This window comes from Vigna umbellata, chromosome 1 (genome assembly GCF_029865625.1).
Source record: "Vigna umbellata cultivar VRB3 chromosome 1, Vumbellata_1.0, whole genome shotgun sequence".
In the NCBI taxonomy this organism is placed as follows: Eukaryota; Viridiplantae; Streptophyta; class Magnoliopsida; order Fabales; family Fabaceae; genus Vigna; species Vigna umbellata.
The window spans coordinates 48,307,048-48,327,724 of NC_142165.1; the positions used below are offsets into that span (position 1 = coordinate 48,307,048).

General features: G+C 30.9%; 3 protein-coding genes across 5 annotated transcripts; 2 read left to right on the forward strand and 1 right to left on the reverse strand.

Moving 5' to 3' along the window:
* The first annotated feature begins 3,173 nt into the window (after positions 1-3,173).
* On the forward strand, positions 3,174-5,997 carry LOC124825038 (F-box protein At1g10780-like). 3 transcript variants are annotated; one of them, XM_047297575.2, is made up of 4 exons: positions 3,174-3,303; positions 4,101-4,881; positions 5,200-5,480; positions 5,561-5,996. In XM_047297575.2, exons 2-4 carry the CDS (start codon positions 4,143-4,145, stop codon positions 5,795-5,797), a joined length of 1,257 nt encoding a protein of 418 aa, XP_047153531.1. In that variant the 5' UTR covers positions 3,174-3,303; positions 4,101-4,142; the 3' UTR covers positions 5,798-5,996. The 3 variants fall into 3 exon arrangements, with proteins under 3 accessions (XP_047153531.1, XP_047153532.1, XP_087967482.1); XM_047297576.2 differs by having other exon boundaries at positions 3,180-3,303; positions 4,141-4,881; positions 5,561-5,997; XM_088111356.1 differs by lacking the exon at positions 3,174-3,303 and adding an exon at positions 3,348-3,477 and having other exon boundaries at positions 5,561-5,997.
* Positions 5,998-9,207: 3,210 nt separating this feature from the next.
* On the reverse strand, positions 9,208-12,378 carry LOC124825039 (transmembrane emp24 domain-containing protein p24delta4-like). Its single transcript, XM_047297577.2, has 4 exons — positions 12,065-12,378; positions 10,189-10,401; positions 9,691-9,767; positions 9,208-9,588 (listed from the first exon to the last, which is right to left on the reverse strand). The coding sequence occupies exons 1-4, from the start codon at positions 12,275-12,277 to the stop codon at positions 9,444-9,446; spliced, it is 648 nt and encodes a 215-aa protein (XP_047153533.1). The 5' UTR covers positions 12,278-12,378; the 3' UTR covers positions 9,208-9,443.
* A 7,058-nt stretch (positions 12,379-19,436) lies between these two features.
* LOC124825031 (uncharacterized) lies at positions 19,437-20,597 on the forward strand. Its single transcript, XM_047297568.2, has 2 exons — positions 19,437-19,882; positions 20,244-20,597. Exon 1 carries the CDS (start codon positions 19,475-19,477, stop codon positions 19,874-19,876), a length of 402 nt encoding a protein of 133 aa, XP_047153524.1. The 5' UTR covers positions 19,437-19,474; the 3' UTR covers positions 19,877-19,882; positions 20,244-20,597.
* The last annotated feature ends 80 nt before the right edge of the window (positions 20,598-20,677 follow it).

Genomic DNA, 20,677 nt, shown 5'->3' on the forward strand with positions numbered 1-20,677 from the left:
ATCATATTCTATATGACGAACGTTATTCACTACTTAAATCAGTTGAATGAACTGACTCTCGTGAGTTCAAACCAATACTCAAAGAATAAATCGAGGATGGAGGCTCTAGGCCGTATCCAATGAATGTAGACACGTCAAGACGTTAACGAGCCCTATTTAGAGTAATTCACTCACAGAAATCCAATGCCAGTAAATGACCGAAGTTGGAAAATTCTACTGAAGTTGGACGAATGCTATTTCACCAAGATTGATTATACAAGAATGAGTTCGAGCGCTTGGTATAAGACCGAGCACTACTCAGTATGAACGCTAGGTGTAAGACCAAGCACTAATAAACTTCTAATAAAAGGTTGGATAAATATATTAAGATAATATTGAAGTGGTGTTTACGAACAACAATAATATACAATTACATAAATTTATATTTTGAGTTTATCACAGTAGACTTAGGCACAACTATGCTTGGCCGAACGCTCAATCATAGTATTACCACATGAGGGCGCTCGTCCTACACTAGGATTCTCTCCAAATGAAAGAATCTCATTTTAACTAGGTTCACCAGAAAAACCGAACGGTCAATGACCGTTCAGTAATAAACGTACTCTATCATAGTAAAAATTTCATATTCAGATTTCATTGATATTTAACTCATTTTTCAATACATCATTTTTGAACCTTATAACTTCACATAAAACATCAATTGACATACTTCGTAAAACCTATATCATGTTAATAAATCATACTCCAAACAATTACTCATATTCACATTCATATACTTCAAACATCTCAACCATCATGCATTATATTCATTCATTCCAATAACGGACGTTCATACAGTACAACAACATACAGATTAAATTAAATAAGCTTCCCTTACCTCTAGTGTGAACGTACGTCTTTCAGACTAAAACTCAGTTCGCGGAAATAAGATTTCTTCTACCCTCAACGCTCAACCAAACTCTTCAAACTAAAACAAGTTACAGAAAACCAAGATTGGTTCAGACAAGGTGACCGCATGCAACCAGAGCTTGGTTTGCATGTTCATACGAACGAACAGCTAGGGACGAGAAACTTACCAGTTTCAGAATCCGGAACTGTTCGGCTTAAATAGAAGCTTGGGACGCCATAAATGCTCCTACGGTGCCTGAATGATGATCGGAGAAGAGAAAGTGTGAGTTTTCTTAGAGAGAAGATAGATTTTCTAGTAAGAAGGAGGAGAACTGGGAAGTTCAGAGTTTTGGGAAGAAGGTTGCATGCAGAAGAGAGTGGGACGAAAGTTTTCAGAAAAATCATTTTCTTCCCACGTCAAAACGAGCGTCTGCTCTTCTGCTGACACGTGCATCCCACTATCTGATTTCTGATCTTCGTTGCTTGACACCTGACGTCCGTTCAGAGAGGTTTTGGACGTGTTTTTAATGAGCTGACAGGAGGGGTTTGGGTGCGTATTTACGAGGTCTGACATAAACACTCTCCATAAAAGTGAATATATTATATTTTACCAATTTTCATAGAAATATTCTAGCATGCAAGTATCTCCTTAAAGAGATATACAATGGTTATCTTCTAATTTCATTTTACTTTTCACATATAAATATAATTGACCTTATCAACATAGGCTTTGTTCAAGTGTTACTTCTTTAAATAATGAATTACCGTATACTTTATAATTTTTTTCTAAAAAGAGATACTTCCAAGAAAGAAATTCCATTTCTTACTCTTATTTTCCAGGAAATACTATTATCAAACCAATTTCTATTTTTTCCCAATCTACAAATTCTCGGTGCTATGCATATAATTTTATTTTATAAATACTTTTAATAAATTATATGGGAATCTATTAATTATAAATTATACTATGCAAGATTTTTCGTCGAAACTGTGAATGGTTTAATATGTTAATGACATAAGTTGAACCTAATATTAAAAAAAACACTCAATTCATATAATTGATAAAATTCAACGTACCTAAAAAGTTATTCATCTTATCAATTTATGGTAAGTGTTCAATGACATTATTTTTAGATTTATAAAGTGTTCAACTACTAATATCTTATTCACATCCCTCACAAAAGCTTTCTAACATTCCAGGTTACATACTTCTTTATTAAGTCATGCCATTTAAAAACTCCATAACAACATCTCTAGTCACAGTTTATTTAATTTGCGTTTAATCAATTTAATAGTAAGCGTTAAATTGCATCAATTTTTCTAAATCATGATTGAGATAAAAAAAATAGTGAAATTGATTTGTAATTTCGAATAAAAAACAAAATCATTGAAATGATTAAACCTAATTTAAAAAACATGTCCACATGTTAAGCAAGTATGTGTTACATGACAATAATAGTTTTATATGTCAATATCACGTGTCTTATATTTAATTTGGTCTTTATATTTATTATTTTTGTTCAATTTAATCATAATTTCTTTTCAAAAAAATAAAACAATTTTATCTTTCTATGAATTGACATTAAATTTAACACTTGACACTACTAGTATCACGTGACACAAATTGTCTTAACATGTAAATATTTTTTAATTAAAAATAATTAAAAAACACAAAATGTATTGTTTATTGTTCCTTAATTATTTAAATGATATTAACAAAAATGCCTAAATTGATGAAAATTAAAACTTTATTATAAAAAATTATTAAAACTGAATTAACAAAACCGAAAATAAAACTAAATTAGTATTTTAGCCAAAATTTAACTTATTTTCATTTAAAAGATCCAAATATAAAACTTTATTAGATAAAAAAAAAAACATTCTCACTTAAACTGTAAGGCATTAAATACTAACAATAAGTTTATGATCGACTTCGAAGATTAATCTAGAGCCTATATCACCCTATTAACTCTCTTTAGGCATTTTAAATACTAAATTTGTGCTATCCAATATTTATAACTCAGTGTCTTCATCGTGATATTAATAATTTCATACCCTTGCGTTTTTTTAACATACAATCACATATGCAGTTTTATCAAACAACACAGTAGTTACTAAAAATAACTTGAATTTAAAATGAAACTCTAAACACATAATCAAAATTCTTTAATAGGTTAAACTGTATTTGAACATAATGAATGAGATAAAATATTAAAATATCGTGATAGTATGGTTTTCAAATTTCGAAATACCGAAATAAAAACCATGTCCTCTTCAAACTCCCGCTCCTTCTTCTCTCTCACTGTTGCCATCACTTTCTCTCACTGTTGCCAATTAAGAGAGAGAAAAAGGGTTCCTCTATCGCCCCCCATCCCATCCAGATCTTCCATGCTACCCTTTTTCCATTCCTCTTAGGTAAGCTTCCTCAATTCACTTCCAACTCTCTTCACTCTTTTTTTCTCCATTTTATCTACACACACCTTTCTTTTTTTCACTTTCTCAATGTTTCATTTAGTTTCTATCTAATGCTAGATTAAAAAAGTAATTTTTTTAATGCAAATCTGAGAACCTTCGTTAATTGGCATCTGGGTATTCTTCTTCTGCATTCCCATATGCTACATTGGAATCTTGATTTGTTGACATGCTGTATTGTTCTTTATAGTTAGCGCTTCGTTCAAAGAAAGAAAGATTGTTTGGATGTTTGACTTCCCTGTTGCCGATTGTTAATCTGACAGCTAAAGTTGTAAAATTCACCGTTCAATCAGTGTTTCCTTGTCTTGAGTTTTCTTGATGTTTCTTTTCCTCGTTCTTTGGTCATAGGATATATGAAATTTGAGGGAGATTGTTGTTTGTGGTTTGTGGACTTTTCTAATACTTGTGCATGTCAAGTTCGTGTTTTTTTTGTTTACTAAAACTGAAAAAACAATGTTTTGTGGCAGTGTTGTGTGTTTGTTATAGTAACTGGGCCAGATGAGATGGTGTGGTTCATGTAACCAACCACAGATAAAGGTTTTTTGTTGCTGTTGTGTGTAGTTTTCATAACCAAAGAGGCATAATGTGGTGTGATCTATGTGGTCAATTTCGAGATAAAACTTTTGTTGTTGTTGTTGTGTATTTTTTTTCTCATTCAAGCCGAATGACAGTCTGATATATGCGGCCAATTTTAACTACATCATTTTGATTTTGAAAGATTGTGTTGATTCCGTGCACAGGTTGACAACTATCTGTTTGATTCTCCATTCTTGTTATCAGCTATGGATGCTCTCCCTGATGCCATTCTCCAATGCATCTTGTCCCAGATCACCAATGCTCGTGACGTTTCATCATGCAATTGTGTTTCCAAGCGATGGAAGGACTCCACCCCCTATGTCAGAACCCTCTATTTTCCTCGCAGTTCATTTGACTCCCCGTCGTCTTCTGAGGGTGCTGACAACGTCATAGAAAGAATGGTGTCAAGAGTAGTGAAGTTAGAGGAGCTAATTGTATATTGCCCCTTTTCCCCTAATGGCCTTGCATCATGGCTGTCACTGGTGGGGGATTCTCTACTTCAGCTTGAGCTCCGAATGGATAACCTTAATGACAACCAAGGCTCCGAGAGCCCTTCCAAATTGGACTATGTTGGTTTTGCTAAGAATTTGGAGTCTCTGAAACTGTGGGGAGTGTTGATGGTGCGTACACCCAACTGGGATGTGTTTCCAAACCTCAAGAACCTTGAAATTGTTGGTGCGAAATTTGAGGATCATGTGTTGAGTGCGGTGCTTCACACTTGTCCTGTTCTCACTAGATTGTTGCTGCTTGGATGTGAAGGGGTTAGATCGTTATCTATCGAATTGCCATGTTTGGAGCAGTGTAAGCTGGATTTTTATGGGATGGGAAACTCTTCTCTCACTCTGACTTCACCCAAAATAGAGTCCCTTGAGGTACAAGGCTGTAGCTGGATTAGAGTTCCTAAAACCAAGCATTTGAGGAAACTTTCGGTATCCAACACTGCAGGTAGTTAACTCGTTGTTGTTGTTACTGTGTTTGTATGTTTGTTGTTGACTGTTGTCTCAATTATATGATATGAAACCAATTTTGTCTCTACTTATGTTCTTGGATTGTTTGTTCATTAAGCAAAACGTAGATAGTTTTTTTCTAACTAGAATTAGTTTGTCTTTGATAACCTATACTGATCTTCTATGCAAAATTTCATTACTTGAAAAACTATATTATTGTGGTGAAATTCTAATTTTGAGAATATACCAAAAGCATTTATATTTTTTCCCCTTTTGTCAGTTTAACTAACCTTCCTTTGAATTTATATGCTTTCAGGGAGAGTATACATGGTTGATTTTGGAAACCTTTCAGCTCTGGAGTTCCTGTGTATGAGGGGAGTTCAGTGGTGCTGGGATGCCATATGCAAAATGTTGAAATTGGCAAGTGAGGTGAAACACCTCTTTATGAAGGTTGAATTCACTGGGGACTATGATGCACTTCAACCCTTTCCAGAAATTGATTTTGTTGACTTCTTCAACAGTCATCAAAAGCTGCAAAAGTTTGATATCCATGGAGCCATGTTTGCAGCACTATGCCAGAAGAACAGTCTGAAACATGTAAGTTCATAATATAATTACCCTTCTGATTAAGGGTTCTTGTTCTATATTTCAATTCATCTAATGGGGATATTTCACAGGTGGATTCAGGGTTTGTGATTCCATTTCTGGAGGAGGTTGTGATCACAGTGAGGTCACCTCTCAATGCTGAACAGAAAATGAGTACACTGGAATCATTGCTGAAGTACGGGAAAAGTCTTAGGAGCATGGTTATAAAGATTCTGGAGATGAAAAGCTGCCATAGCAGTGCTGATGATTTTTTTGACGAGATTTGCAGGTTCAGATACATGAACCATAGCATAGTTAGAATAGAATAAAGCTCACGAAGAGGCTATTATTATTTCTTGATGCATTCATAATTTAAGACGATTTTCTTCTGAACTAATTTACATGGTTAACATTTTTTTTTTCTGGTTTACAATTTGAAATTGACTCTTGGTTTAGTAAATTTGGAGAATAAATTTAGCATCCCTTCCATGATTCTGGAAAATTGCAGATGCTTTGAAGATCCTTATGTTTCCTTTTCCTGTTTAAAGGATTATTACTCATTATTACATTACACCATTTTCAATTTTATTATTCTTTTTCAGAGAAAAAAACGTGCATTGATAATTTGTGTATATATTTTGCAGTCAATCTAATCAAAGTTATCATAAATATGATTTATTAACTATGATAATAATCACCTTGGAAATTATACTATCATTAGATTTTAGCTACTTGATAATATTAAGTCTAGTACATTTACATTATAAATTGATTAAACTCTAGTTTTTATGTATTATTTTTTAATTACATTTAGATCCTTCAAGTCCTTATCATTTTATTCTACACTTATTTGGCCTTTTTTTTTTTAGTTCTAGAAGTATTGGATAAACCTTCCTAAAAAGGTTCTACAGTAATGAGATGCAAGACCAATTTTCCACAATAATGAAAAATTAAGGTATCTTATCGTGCATATTGCTTTCATAACCTAAGTCAAATCTGTCAGTAGGAATTGTATTATATTTTAACAACTTAATAATATTTTTTTAGTTCTAGCCACAAATTTTGCTAGCACTCTCTTCAAAGTCACGACCTTTTCATAGAGCTTTAAAACATTCATTGGTTGATTCAAGAGTTTGTCATTTTTCGAAACCTTTTCATTGAGGATTTTTATCTTTTTCTTAAAAACCCGCGCTCCTATGAGAGCATCTTCTTTATTTTCTAGAGTTGATATTCTCTTGTTGCACACATTTTCTTAAAAACTCGCGCTCAAATGTCTACTTTGTTGAGTGTCTAGTTAATAGTTTCCTATTACAGCACAAAAGAAGATGGAGTGCGATCAAGATTTAACATTTTATTAATTTTTTACGTGTTCGACTCTTTAGTTGTGTAATTGCACGAGTAAAAATAGTTGATATTAAATGCACAAATAAGATACTTTTGAGTTTTAACACTAGATTTTTTAGGTATTTTAAACTCTTTCATTCAAGCATTCAATTCAATGTTTAATATAATATGATAGCTCAACTTTGATTCATTTTCATATAAGATTGGATATGGAGTGGATATTTGAATATCAATCTAGAACTAATAAAATAAATTAAATTTATAATATCTAGTTAAAATAGATTTGGATTAAGATTTATATCTATTTTAATTATATCAATTAGATTTGGATTTTTTTAATCTAATTTAAATTGGATAAAAACTAGATTGAATTCACTATCATTGAAATTAATTTCAGTAAGATCGATTTAATATACTTGACTATTATATTCATGAATATAGGTTGGGTTGACTTGACTCAACTTGATTATCAGTAAATCTTTGATTGGGGTTAACTCGAGTTGACTTTCGACTAAGATCTACTCTTGTGGACCTTCAATTAAAGTTGACCTTAGATCAAAATTGATTTGACTGACTCTCAAATGAACCGACTTTGTCAACTTCAGTCAAACACACTCCATCGACTATTGCCCAGATCGAATTAGTCAATCTTTAGTCAAGCAGACTCGATCAAAATTTTGCTAATTTTGACTGGATTGACTCAATCGACCTTTAACTCAGACCAACCCGGTCAAAATTATGATGAATTTTGACTAAGATTGATTCCACTAACCTTCAACTCAAGCTAACTCAACCAACCTTTGATTGAAATAGATAAATTCAACTTTCATTCGAGATTGACTTGATCAATCTTCAACCAAAGACTACTCAAATCATTCTTCAATCGGAACAATTAATCAAGGCGGTTAATGATTTTGATTGGATTAAATGTAGAATATAAATGTTAGTGTTATAAATAAAGTGATCATACTCTTTAATGTTTCACTTAAATATATAAAGAGTAGTTTATCAAAAGTTATAAGTGTCTGGACAATGGATAAGTGGTGCAATGGTCAATTATGGATTGTCTAGTTCTGACAATTACTATAAGCTTATCAATGGTTAATTAAGTTGGAGAACTATCTTCACGGCGGTCAAATGTTTTTGTTGGAAAAATTATGATTTCCCCATTGAAAAAAATTACCTTATTTTTTTCAACCTTGTGTCATTTCAATAGTTAAAATAAATTGTATAATGATATTAATAAACAAACTTTCAATAACGGTTTTACACAGAATATGTATAAAACATGCAAATAAAACTAGAAAAAAAAAAAGGCCAAAGATGTAGTAGAAGAGATGAATTTATCCTTTTAACAATTGTCTAATTAAAAAAGAAACAATAAAATATAAAACATATAGATAGGTATTTGTGGATGAGTTGATCATATGACATCTTTCTTGACATTTAAATGATTAAAGATTTCTGAAATTTGGATTTGTTATAAAATTGAATTGTAGGATACTTTTACGTGTATTTTCAATTCATTTTGAATAAAAATGAATTGTGCTATTATTAATATCAATGTTAGATTATTAGCTTTATTCTATTCGTTTTTGCATATTAAAAGAATAAAATATTTAATATCAAATCCTAATAGAGTTGTAAGAAAATATGTATTATTATGGTTTTCATCTCCAAACCATTTTTAAAATTTATATTTAGTTCCTAAACTAAATATATATCTATTTTAACTTTATATTTTATGAAAGTCACAAAATATTCACTCTAATAAACGATACGTAGAGTACTTACTATGTAACAAATAAAATTTCACAATAAGTTATAATATAATTTTGTGTTCTTTTACATGAACTTTTTCAAGGAGGATGAAATATATATACTAAAAATACAAACACGATTTTTAAAATAGTTTGAAAACTTAAAAATATATCTAACCCTTAATAATAACATGTTTCGTTATCATAAACCTAAATAAACCCTCCAACGAATTTCTAATGGTAATCTAACGTTGGATTTGATCCAAGACAGTGGAAAACATAATCTATTTAACAGAAATTCTGTGTTCAATATCTGTTGCGACTTAATTCATTGGAGCATGAGCAGTATCTGATTAAATGAACCGAAAGAATTTCATGACAAGACAAAAAAAACAATGATAATGAATGATATATATCTTGAGGCATATAAATATTTATAATTTACTCTCCTCTAAACCATTTTATTTCCTACCAAACAAACTTAATAATATTATCACTAAATTAAACCAAAAGGCCTTTATATCCTCAACAGCAGTAGCAATTGAAACAGTCAAGCTTCAACACAATACTCCTTACTGATCTTATCCTACCCAGTAATTCCCTGCACAAAGATGGTGACTAACAAGAAATAGATGTGATAGCCCACCTCATACTACCTTAGTATCATTCATTAAAATTCTTCTCTTATCTGCCGGTTTTCATATCCCAATCATACAAGACAATTCATTGTAATAAAATTTAGAAAAGTAAAAAACTCTACTTATGGTATCAAAAATTTCTGTCTAAGACTTGAAGTAGTGTCATAAAAAAAAATTTAAGTATTAAAATGTTCTTTGTATCACTAATAAAATTAAACTAACAATAGCATAATCTATATAAGCTTCTTCTTCTGGAAGAACCGCTTCAGATACCACAATTGCAAACCTGAAACAGTAATGCAGATACCCAAGGACATAATGCTAAACCATGCCACCCTAGCATTTGTTTTTTCACTCACAATCCTCATCTCAGCTTCCCTGAACAAATAACCCGAAAGAAAAATCATATACATGAAAAGTTTAGAAAGGAAATTGCAATAAACTCTTCATAGGGGGTTATGTTGATGTGATTGGAATTACCTGCCCTTGAGATAAAGCAAATTCTCATGTATGGCCTCCACTGCTCCTTCTAGCTTTCTCAGCTCAAGCTCAACTCCCTAGGCGTCAATCACATGATACATAAATTAGAAAAGAGAAGCATTCAAGAGCGATTTCAATTCAGATTTGGATCCTCTCGTGTTCTTATGTTTTGAGAGAGAAAGATACAAAAACAACAATAGTGAACTCAGCGTTGTTTGTGTGGGGCCCATTACACATTCTTTAATGTGTTTTCTTCTCGTAACTTGGGCGTAACATGACAGGATCCAAATCTTTTCAATTCATATGCAATTACTAAATGCTTTCAGCTAAACGTATTTAAAAACAGTGGCTTGACAGATTTCTTATTATAACTAAATGTCAACCAACAATTAAGTTCTATCTACGGGATACTCCTAGTGGATTAGGCTTTGTTTTTGTACTAGATATTCATATCATAGGGAAATTAAAAAAAATTATGCATATCCCTTGGACATTTACCTCAATCTTCTCTTTTCTAGCAACCGAATCCCAGTCCTTGGCTGCAATCCCAATTTTCCAATCAAGGTTTACATTAACCTCACCACCTCCTTGACTATGGCTATCCACCCAGAAGCATGCCAGGTAGTTTCCAGCCTCTTGAGTAGTAAATGCGATATTACCATGAGTTGTGTTCTCACTGTGATGAAGATTGTTTCCATATGGTGATGTTACCTAAAGAAAACATATTACTATTAGAAACCATGAGAGAAGTAATAGACCTTTTTAACAAGCTGAAAAATTAGAAGGTTGTCATTCAAGAGCCAACCAGAATTACATCTTGAAAACACAGACACAAACAACACTAAACAACAGAAATTAAACTACTATTACTTGGTAGAACTGCAGAATGTTTCGAAGTAAACGTTTTTCATAATTATTCAACCTTATTTCTGTTCAGACGAGGAATTTTTTATGTGAATTTATGTAGCTAGGGTATCTAACAGAACACAAACCGACAAATTGGTGTTTTTTTTATTACAGAATCACAAAATTCACACAATGCAGCAAAGGGTGTCTTATGACTCCTTTAGTGATTATTCTCTGTCCAAACGTAAATTACGACACACGTAACTCCCTACTGTACCACACTACATACTTCCAACATAACAGCTATCATTATACTTATATCTATTGATACACCTCGTGACAGATATTATCAGTTCCAAGCAGCATTAAAGTTTCAAACTCTGCTATCATCTTTCATCTTGCCAACCACTCGGCATAGCAAGAATACTACTCTATGAACCATGTCGGAAGACATTATTACCATTATGTAGGCAACCATATATTTTAAGATGTTTTCGCCTTTCCATTACCACCAGATCTCCAGAAGCAAATTGTTCATTAGTATCGTCTGGCAAAGAATCAAACCAGAATAAATGGCTGTGTAAGAAGCGTCCATCACGAGAAATTCCTAATAGAGGCTGGCCTCACCACATCACATCACAGTCTGAGACCATCCCTCTCGGGGCTTAAAGGGCTTGTGAATCTTAAACCCTTCTCAGGCCCAGTATATAGAGATTCTAGGTTCTTTTCAAATGTGATCAAGGCTCCATTACCCCCACGTCCTCCTTAAATTCTAAATTCTAGATTCCAGAAAAGCCCGTATCCAACCATTAGAGAACAGACCCATTAAATAGGCATGATCATTGTGAATCACGTCGCGTTGCATATAACTGACCCTCACTGGGTGTTTTTGTGAACTTTAGAACTACTTAGCAAGTGTATCCTCTGGTGCAAACACCTCGACCGCTCAGGCTCCACTCCATAAGCATATTCCAAGAAGACAATGTACTCAAAATTCATAGCATTATAACACCACAGACAAGTATAACCACGCTTGGTGTAAAATACCATACAAGCTTTCATGATCAACACAAGATAATAGATAATTGGATAATTCCTAAAGATAACACATAAAATTAACGTACACAAATCAAAATCAAAATGAACTCCCAACTAATCATTTAAGCAAGCAGTTCCTCTGCAAAGTGTCAATCGTTTTTTCACCTCTCAAAGTACCAAAGACAATAACCAACATAGACATCCGGACAATACAACCAACCAAAGCACGATAATTTTCCAAACCGAACAATAATAACGAATCCACGACAAAAACATACCCTCCTCCATAACAATCTAGATTCAGAACAGGCACACGACACGCAAATCAAGGAAGTAGAATCACTTGAACCTCAAATTTCTTAACCAAATAACAAATTGAATTAAAAATCAGGCAATAAACGTTGGTTGGGAAAGAAAGCAACGAACAATTGAATAAAGACCCAGGAAATACAACGGAAAAGGGTGCGAGAATGAAAGGGAAAAGGGGTACCTTGACAGCGAGGGTGGGATTCTTGGAATGATCACTGGGTATAACGACATAGTCGGCCAAAACGACGACGTTGTGTTGGATTTCTTCAGAGACGCACTTGGTACCAGTGGCGGGCACGGTAAGCCAGATAGCAAGAGCAGAAGGAACCAAATTGATTGAGAAGAAGAAGAAGAAGAACAGGAGTAACAACGTTGACACACCTCTGTTCCGCATTGCCTTGCCTCTTCTCTCTCTTTCTCTCTCTCTCTCTACAAAACAATATTTTTTTCTCTCTTCACTCTTTCGATCTCTTTGTACTCTGTAGCTAGCTAGGGTGCGTTTGCCTCTATAATCTCAATTTTACGTTACTTCCCTCTCCTTTTGTATATTTTGTTAATTAATTCTTATCTTTATTTTTTTTCCTAACATGTTGATTTAAAATATCATTAAAAATTATTCAATTAATTAATATCAAAAAATTTGTAAATTCTATAAAATTTAAAAACTAAAATTACAAAAACAAAACAAAACTACTTGCGAGTTTAAGGAGACATAAAATAATATTTGTTCAAATGTATGCTTATTTGTGTCTTGTGAAAGTTGAGAAAGTTAAATTTTTCAATAACCTCTTTAAAATTTTACATATTTACTAAAATATTTGAAACAACGAAACAATTAATTGATTAATTAAAACGGTTGATAAATTGGGTCCATAATTGAATAACTGAAATTATTGATTAATAGTTCATTGGTTTAGCTGTGCTTATACTAAAATTAAATAAATAACATTTTAATGTATATATTTTTTAATGTATTAAATAATGAATTAATAAATTTACTTATATTTTGTGAGAACTTAAAAAAAATACTTTAGAATTCTCATAGTTTTTATAATAAAAAGAATAGCGTATTTTAATAATAAAATATTTAAGTTATATATAGATTTCTAATTATTGTAGTTTACTTCTATAAAATCATCCTTTCTATTTTTTTTTTGTGAATTTTCTCTTTAACTTTTTTTTTCAATTCTGACCCTAATTTTTATTTGATTAAATATAAAAGATCATGTGAACATTAACAGTGAAGGAGTGTACATAATAATATGATCTAATCAAACATAATAAGTTTTCGCTTTGTTTTCTTTTAGACATTTTAGATTTTTGGTTGCATGTGTGCTCTGGAATAATGTATATGACCCAAGGTTACTGAATTTCTCTACTATATAAACATGATGTTATGTTTAGAATTCTAAATGAAAATAACCTGGTGTTATATAGAGCTATAGGGAGCAATATTGTGAGAAAAAGAGTTTGTCTCATGTGAAAGAAACTAATTTTAGCTATTTTATGTTTGATTTCGTCTTATTAATTTTTTGTGTCTTTGAGATGACAATTAAGTGATCAATTATCATGTTCTTATGTTGTGAGGTATGGAATTGAAATGTAGGTTTTCAATTTCATGTCTAGGTGTGTTTATGAAATTTGAGACTTATTATGGTATGTATGGTGAATGTGATCATTTTGGCTAAGTTGAGTTGTTTCAACATGAAATTGGTATGTTTGTGACTTGTATAAAGCATGAGATCGGTTTTTAGTATGTTTGGCACTGTCTAAATTGCAATATCGTGTTCTTTGTGTTATGCAAACTCGTTGGATGAGTCACATTCTCATTGAGCGATAGTAAAATCCGAGTTTAGTAGAGAGTCAGGGAAGACCTACTCGTTGGGTGAGCAAACTCTCGTTGAGTGAATGTTAAACACTAGTTTGATGGAGAGTTAGGAGAAGGGAGACTCGTTCGCTGAGCGAGTTTGTTCTCGTTGGGCAAATTATCCTAAATTTAAGAATAGCAACGCGAGGTGAGTCATGTGAGTCGGCTCACAAGCCCGCAAGAAAAAGTGTGGGGGAGCTGAGTAATTTATTCTGCTAGGCCACTTAGGCTGGCCTCACATAACCCACATTAATTTAAATTTGTAAAATTCAACAACACCAATACAATGTCTTTCTTCTAAGCAACTTGCTCATTCACACTTATCTTCAGTCCTTTCAAAAGTAACTTACTCATTTGTGTACAGTTCATCCAAAAGTAACTCCCACATTCACGTTTCTTCCCTTATTTCTGTTAAGGAGTGGACTTTAAGTCTAACTCACCTTATTTCTTCCATTATCTGATAACGGTCAATTTATAATATATAAGTGGGTGCAAACCTCACTTTACAAGCCGGTTTTATAAGGTTGAGTTAGGCTTAAAGTCTATTTATTAACATGGTATCAGAGTTAGGTTAGAACCTATCCTAACCATATTTTTTGTTTGTTGGACATATTGTTCCACCCGCTATCGGCGTTACAATGAGAATCAACTTACCAATAGAAGTAGTCGATCGGTCGAGGCACCCGCTTTAGGTAATTAAAGACTAATTAATAGTGCAACCGTTATTTATGGGCAGTTAGCATATATATTATCTGACATTAATGATTTGATTGTCATATCAAATATGAATATGCAACATTAATGGTTTAATTGTCGTATCAAATATGAATATACGACATTAATTGTTTGATTATCGTATTAAATATGAATATATAACATTAATGGTTTGATTGTCATGTCAAATATCAATATACAATATAAGCCCTATAAATATATGATTAATGTCCAGACACCTTTTTTTTAGACCTGGAGTGTAAACAACTTGTTAGTATAATATATTTATCTCATAAGTTTGCCTAATACTTATAGGAATCCAAGATGGTATAAGTATTATATTTTCTTGGTTACAAATTTAAGTTTAACAAACTTTTAAATTAGCATAAAAATATATCTTATGAAATAAACCTTTATTATAAATACTAAATAATAATAATAGTAGGTTAAAAAATTTTTCACGTTACACTAAAAGTTTAAATATATTACATATCTTACAAAAACATCGTATATTTTTTCCTTTTAGTTAAAATTTAAGGTCATGTAAATAATAACTAGGAAAAAGAATTTATATGAATAACAATTTTAGCACGTAAATTATATAATTATAAACAATTTTGGTTAACGGTATAATTAATATTATGTTAAGATTGCTATTTCAACGTTAAATTTTTAATATATAACTATTACTAACATGACTTAAAAAATATATTTAAATTTTAGATAAATATAAAAAGTAAGTTTAAATTTTAGAGAGAAAAAATAATATAAAAGATTAAAAATACGCCTTTAATATCTTATTTGTTTTATAGAAACGTAAAACGTACCTTATTTATAATAGTATGTTATGAGTGAATGACATATGTGAGATTTTTTTTTAATTTCATCATAATACAATATCTGACAAGATTATAATCAATTTTACTGTTTTCTTTTTAATTCTTATTTAATTTTATTTACCAAATTTAGTCTATTTGAATATTTTTTTACTTCATTATTTAATAAACTGTCCTTATTAAACTAATTTTGAAAACTATGAGAAAAGAAAACTGATGCAAATTTAGACTTTTTATGGTAAAGAATTAAACTATTTAATGTGTATTGATTTTTATTTATTTTGGTGTATTTGACTTTTATTTACACACCAACTATTTTCTAAAATGTCCTTATTGGGCATATATATATATATATATATATATATATATATATATATATATATATATATATATATATATATATATATATATATATATATATATATATATATATATATATATATATATATATATCTTAAGCTTCAAGATTCCAAAGGAGATTTAGAAAATAAAAAACTATAAAGAAATGAGATTTATAATAAAAAAAACATTTATAACTTATAAATTTTTGTTTTCTATTTAATTTAATTTTATAAGAAACTTGTCAAAAAAATTACTGGATAAAGTTTAACGCATTTAAAACTAATATATGACTAATTATCTTATCTAAGTGGTTTTATTGTTTGCCTTATTTTGAATGTATATTCTCCGTTTATCTTAGAAGGATACGGAAAATATTTGAAATAGAAAAAAGTGTTAAAAGGAAAACGATAAGATATAAAATAAAATGATTTATATTAAGGAAAAGAAAGTAAATAGTTAAAAAAATACATTAAAAAAATTTACTTAATTTATTTAGTGTAATAGAATAAATATTTGTATATTTGTTTAAAAATTAATTTGTAAAATACTTTTTAAAATAATTTGATATAACAATAATTTTGTTAATATATAAAGTAGATTTAAAATACATTCTAAATTAAATAAAATACTTAAGGAATGCATCATGTTGATGTATTGGGAGATTAAGAGGGATGTCTCAAGCTGTTAGACTTTAACCTTATATACTCTTGATATTCATCTTTGGTGAACTTAGAAGTGGAAGTTTCATTCTTCGAAATATTGACGATTTTGGAAGGGAAACCATGTAAAGAATAGCAATTCTCTTGAGTGTGACCCATCCTATTACAGTATGTGCATCGAGGACATCCCCGACCTCCTCGTCCTCCTCCTCTAGTGCAACCTCCTCCTCTTCCTCGTGTGGCAACCATGACAGATGGTTCCACTAGTTCATGTGCTTCTTGAGTTTGAGGTACCAGAACAACACGTAAAAGGCGAGTGATCAATGTTTCCATGGAGGGGATCTCATGACTAGTGAGAACTTGATATCTGAGATGATCAAAATCGGAAGGTAGGGCACGAAGGATCAACACCATGTAATATTTGTCTAGTTTCTTCTTGATATCCTCTAATGAGTCCGCTTCCAAAAACATCCTGAGTTCTTTGACAAGAGATTGGGCTTCAGTCATGAAGGACATCATGTCATGGTCTGTCATTTTAAGAGATGCAAGCTTGTTTGTCGTGTCATAGAGACGTTGAATATCGTTGACATATATACTTTGAGTTTTCTTCCAAAAGGAGTGACAAGTTTTGGAAGCTCTCAGAGATATAAGAAGTTTGGGTTCCACTGACTGCCATAACAGAGCACACAACTGAAAATCTGTTTGTCTCCACAGGTCAGATTTACCCGCTAGTACATGGCTGCCATCTTGCTCAAGGTGATCATAATGACCTTGACTAAGAAACCACATCTCAACAGCAGCCGACCAAGATAAGTAATTTTTTCCATTTAACTTTTCAAACGTGATGGAGGGACTTCCGGAAAAAGAGATGGCACTGCCAGAAGCCATATCAGATCAAGGAATAAATAATCCAAAGAGAAACTGTAAATCCTAGGTGACTATCGAAAGGGTTCCGTTTGGACGGTAACGAAACACGGTTCAAAGGATCAAAGCGGAGAGGGGAGAGGCTGGCGACAACTATGGAGACTATAGACGACAACAAACAGTTGCAGCAACAACCAAAGTTTGGAGACTAGACACAGAAACCAGGTCCTGCATGCCAACTTGAGAGATTAAAACGGTAAAATAATTCTTGAGGACTTAATTAATCTCTCTCATAGTCTTCTATCTATAAGAATAAATTATTTTCTATTTATAAGAATAAACTAACACAAGAATACATGATAAATAGGGTAACCTTAAATACAATATAATCATGATAAATAAGGTAACCCTAGATATAATATAACAATTATAAATAGGGTAAATATTCTAACAAAAAATATCATAAAATCTTAACAAATAAAAATTTATATTTTCAAATAATGATATATCAAACTATTTTATAAATATTAAAATTTAAATTGATTACAAATTATAAATAGCATAACTTACTATATTACAAATCATAAATAGTATAACTTACTATATTACAATTGTATGAATAATTTAAACCAACATTTAATATCAGTTCAACTTGAACTGATGCTGAAAAAGACCACAGAAGGCCGAAATATTGCAAAACAATATGAAATTATTTATGCTATTATTTTACTTAAATTAACGACTTATTGTATTGATAATTTTTATTTTATATTTTAAGGAAAGTACTTTTTTATATGTTGACTATACAATCAAATGCATTCTTGATGACGATGACTAGTGATACATATTAATTAATTTTTACTTAAGCATCAATTAATTTGAAGATTTTGTATTCTTGCTTTCCTCAAATAATAATAATAATAATAATATTATTATTATTATTATTATTATTATTATTTCAATTGTTTTAATCTACATTTCAGAATCATCATTTAATTAATTAATTCAATCAATAATATAGTAAAAAAAATAATAATAATAGTTATTATTATTATTTATCATTATTATTTCTTCCAAAATATTTGGTTTTGTTATAAACATATTTACATATCAAATGTTATAAAGTTTATCACGTTGAATATACTTACATTACTTAAAAGTCAAAGTGAAAGTTAATTTAAATATATTTTAATACCTTAATAATGCAAATAATGATCCTACTCAAATGGATTTGAGATTGGAACAAGTCCTAACATAAAGTTAATTTAATCAATTAATTATTCTTAAAAAAACAACCAATTAAAGCATTAATCAATACTTTTTAGGTTTCAAATGATTTCTTGAAAAAGTTAAAAGAATATTTTAGAAGTCGATTATTTAGATTGTTGGGAGAGCGTCTATTGACATTAGACATTGTGAAAACAAATATCATTATTTTGTGTAATAATAAAATATCTCTAAAAATGATTAAATTTGTTATAAACATTTTATTCTCATTATTTAGTTTTATGTTTCGAAAGTTCCAACGTTTACACAACCAAAACAATTTTCAATGTTAATAACTCATAAAACAACACAAAAACATAGCATAAAACCGTTAGAGCATCTAAAAAAAGCAACTCACACTACCTATTGCTGAAAAGAGCTTCCTTTGCTCTTCAAATTTTTGTAAATACCATTGTTGATTCAAAAAAGCAAACTGTATCTTACTTTATGCAAACATTTTAGAAGCTTTGTGTTTAAGTAATTAAGAAACTGATTTTGTTATTTAAAATAACAAAAACCATAATATCTTTTGAGAAGTTATGAAAAGTATTATTCTTCATGAAAATAACAAAAAAATCATTAGATATTTTATATATTTTTTAACAATCCATCAAAATCAAGTTGTGAATAAAATTGCCCTTATATCAGAAAAGTCAAGTCTTTCATAAATGAGAAACCTTTATTCACTAGCCTTATCTTGTAGAGTAGAAGAAAAGGTGTTCCAACGGTTATCTAAGCCTTTTTCACATCATAATAATGTCTGTTTCATAAAAACAATGATCTTATTAAGGCAAAATGAAGCCCGTGAATGTTTTTTTTCTTATAATATACCAAATAAAAAGAGCTAATGATTATGTCTTACGTTACTGGTTTCACTGTCCCACAAGAATTTACACTAAGATTTGGTCCAACATGTGTTACAAACCACGTGACCCAACAGCAAATTCCTGCCAATTTTTTTTAACGTTGTAAAAAGACAAATACTTGTTGTATATATGCCTCACCGATGACATCTGTTTCATCAATTCACTCTCAAAAGAAAAATGGAAACCCTCATTTCCCAGTTCACTTTCCTCTCAGATGAACCTTCGCATGACAAAAGTTTTGATCTTTTCACAGCAGAAGACCTAGTAAAGCTGTTTGAGATTGAGTCATACAAGGCATGGGTAGCTGTGGAACAACAGAAAGAGGTGGAAGAAGCAGAGGCTACTATGCAACAAGCAGAGGATCACTTTGGTAGGATCATGGAAACTGCCATGGAAGAGTTTAGGTACTTTGAAGAAGAGGTTGAGAGAATGTCAAAAGCTGGAGTTGATAGCTTCGTTGAAACTGCTGAGAGTGGAAGAAAAATGGAGGAAACTGCTACTTCTGTTGCTTCCAAGAGATACATCAGTGAGGCTTCAGTTAACTCAGTCATTTCTTCTAGCAAAGTTCATCCTTCTTAGCAACAGGTATTGAAGACAAAATGCTAATTCTTTAGCACATCTTGTATTATTTACTAAAGTTTATTAGGAATTATTAAAGTGTATATTTCTCACTACTTATTTGACCAACTTAATTTATGTTTTTTAATTTGTAGCCAACTATTGAAAGTGTATTAAAATGAATGTGTGAAATGGTAATATTGTTTGCACAAGTTAAAATTTAACAATTTATAAAAACTATGAAAAAAATTCACAAATTAATTTGTAAAGAAGTTAACTTTGATTTATTTTTTTCTTCAAAGAATCTCTATAAAGAAACTGGTGCATACATATACAGTAAATTGTAAAATACTTATCCTTCTAACCTTTGTTGCTTTTGTTTCTTCAGTTCCTGTCTTGGTGCTTTTCTTAGAAAAGTGGAAGGATTACAACTGAATAGTGTCAAAACAGATATGGGAATGAAGAGATACTGATTATTCAGCAATTACAGAAGAACGAAGATTAATTATTCTTGTTGAATAGAAATCCACTTTTTTCTTTTTTCTGGTAGATCTTAACAAAGGCTCAGCATTCAGGCAACTTAACCTGTGGAAGTTGAGAACTGTATTTTTGTGGTTTAGCCCATTCTGTTCTTTTCTTTTATTACTGCTTTGGTCCCAATTCTTTGACTAATTCGTGTAAACAAATATCTACTACATTCATGCTTAGTTTCTCCTTTACAAAAGCAGATTTTAGTGTTGAACTTTTTGCTTCTCCCTCTGCCTCTAAGATGGTCTATTCAGTGGAATTTGTTTCCCTTCTTTCTCTCCTTTTCTAACATCT

Excerpts from the sequence above, each read along its gene's own strand:
- LOC124825039 (XM_047297577.2), bottom strand. The coding sequence starts at position 12,277 with ATGCGGAACAGAGGTGTGTCAACGTTGTTACTCCTGTTCTTCTTCTTC. Across the intron at positions 10,402-12,064 it reads ATCCCACCCTCGCTGTCAAG|GTAACATCACCATATGGAAA; the intron begins GTACCCCTTTTC and ends TGTTTTCTTTAG. Across the intron at positions 9,768-10,188 it reads CTAGAAAAGAGAAGATTGAG|GGAGTTGAGCTTGAGCTGAG; the intron begins GTAAATGTCCAA and ends ATTGACGCCTAG.
- LOC124825038 (XM_047297575.2), top strand. The coding sequence starts at position 4,143 with ATGGATGCTCTCCCTGATGCCATTCTCCAATGCATCTTGTCCCAGATC. Across the intron at positions 4,882-5,199 it reads TTCGGTATCCAACACTGCAG|GGAGAGTATACATGGTTGAT; the intron begins GTAGTTAACTCG and ends ATATGCTTTCAG. Across the intron at positions 5,481-5,560 it reads AGAAGAACAGTCTGAAACAT|GTGGATTCAGGGTTTGTGAT; the intron begins GTAAGTTCATAA and ends GATATTTCACAG.
- LOC124825031 (XM_047297568.2), top strand. The coding sequence starts at position 19,475 with ATGGAAACCCTCATTTCCCAGTTCACTTTCCTCTCAGATGAACCTTCG.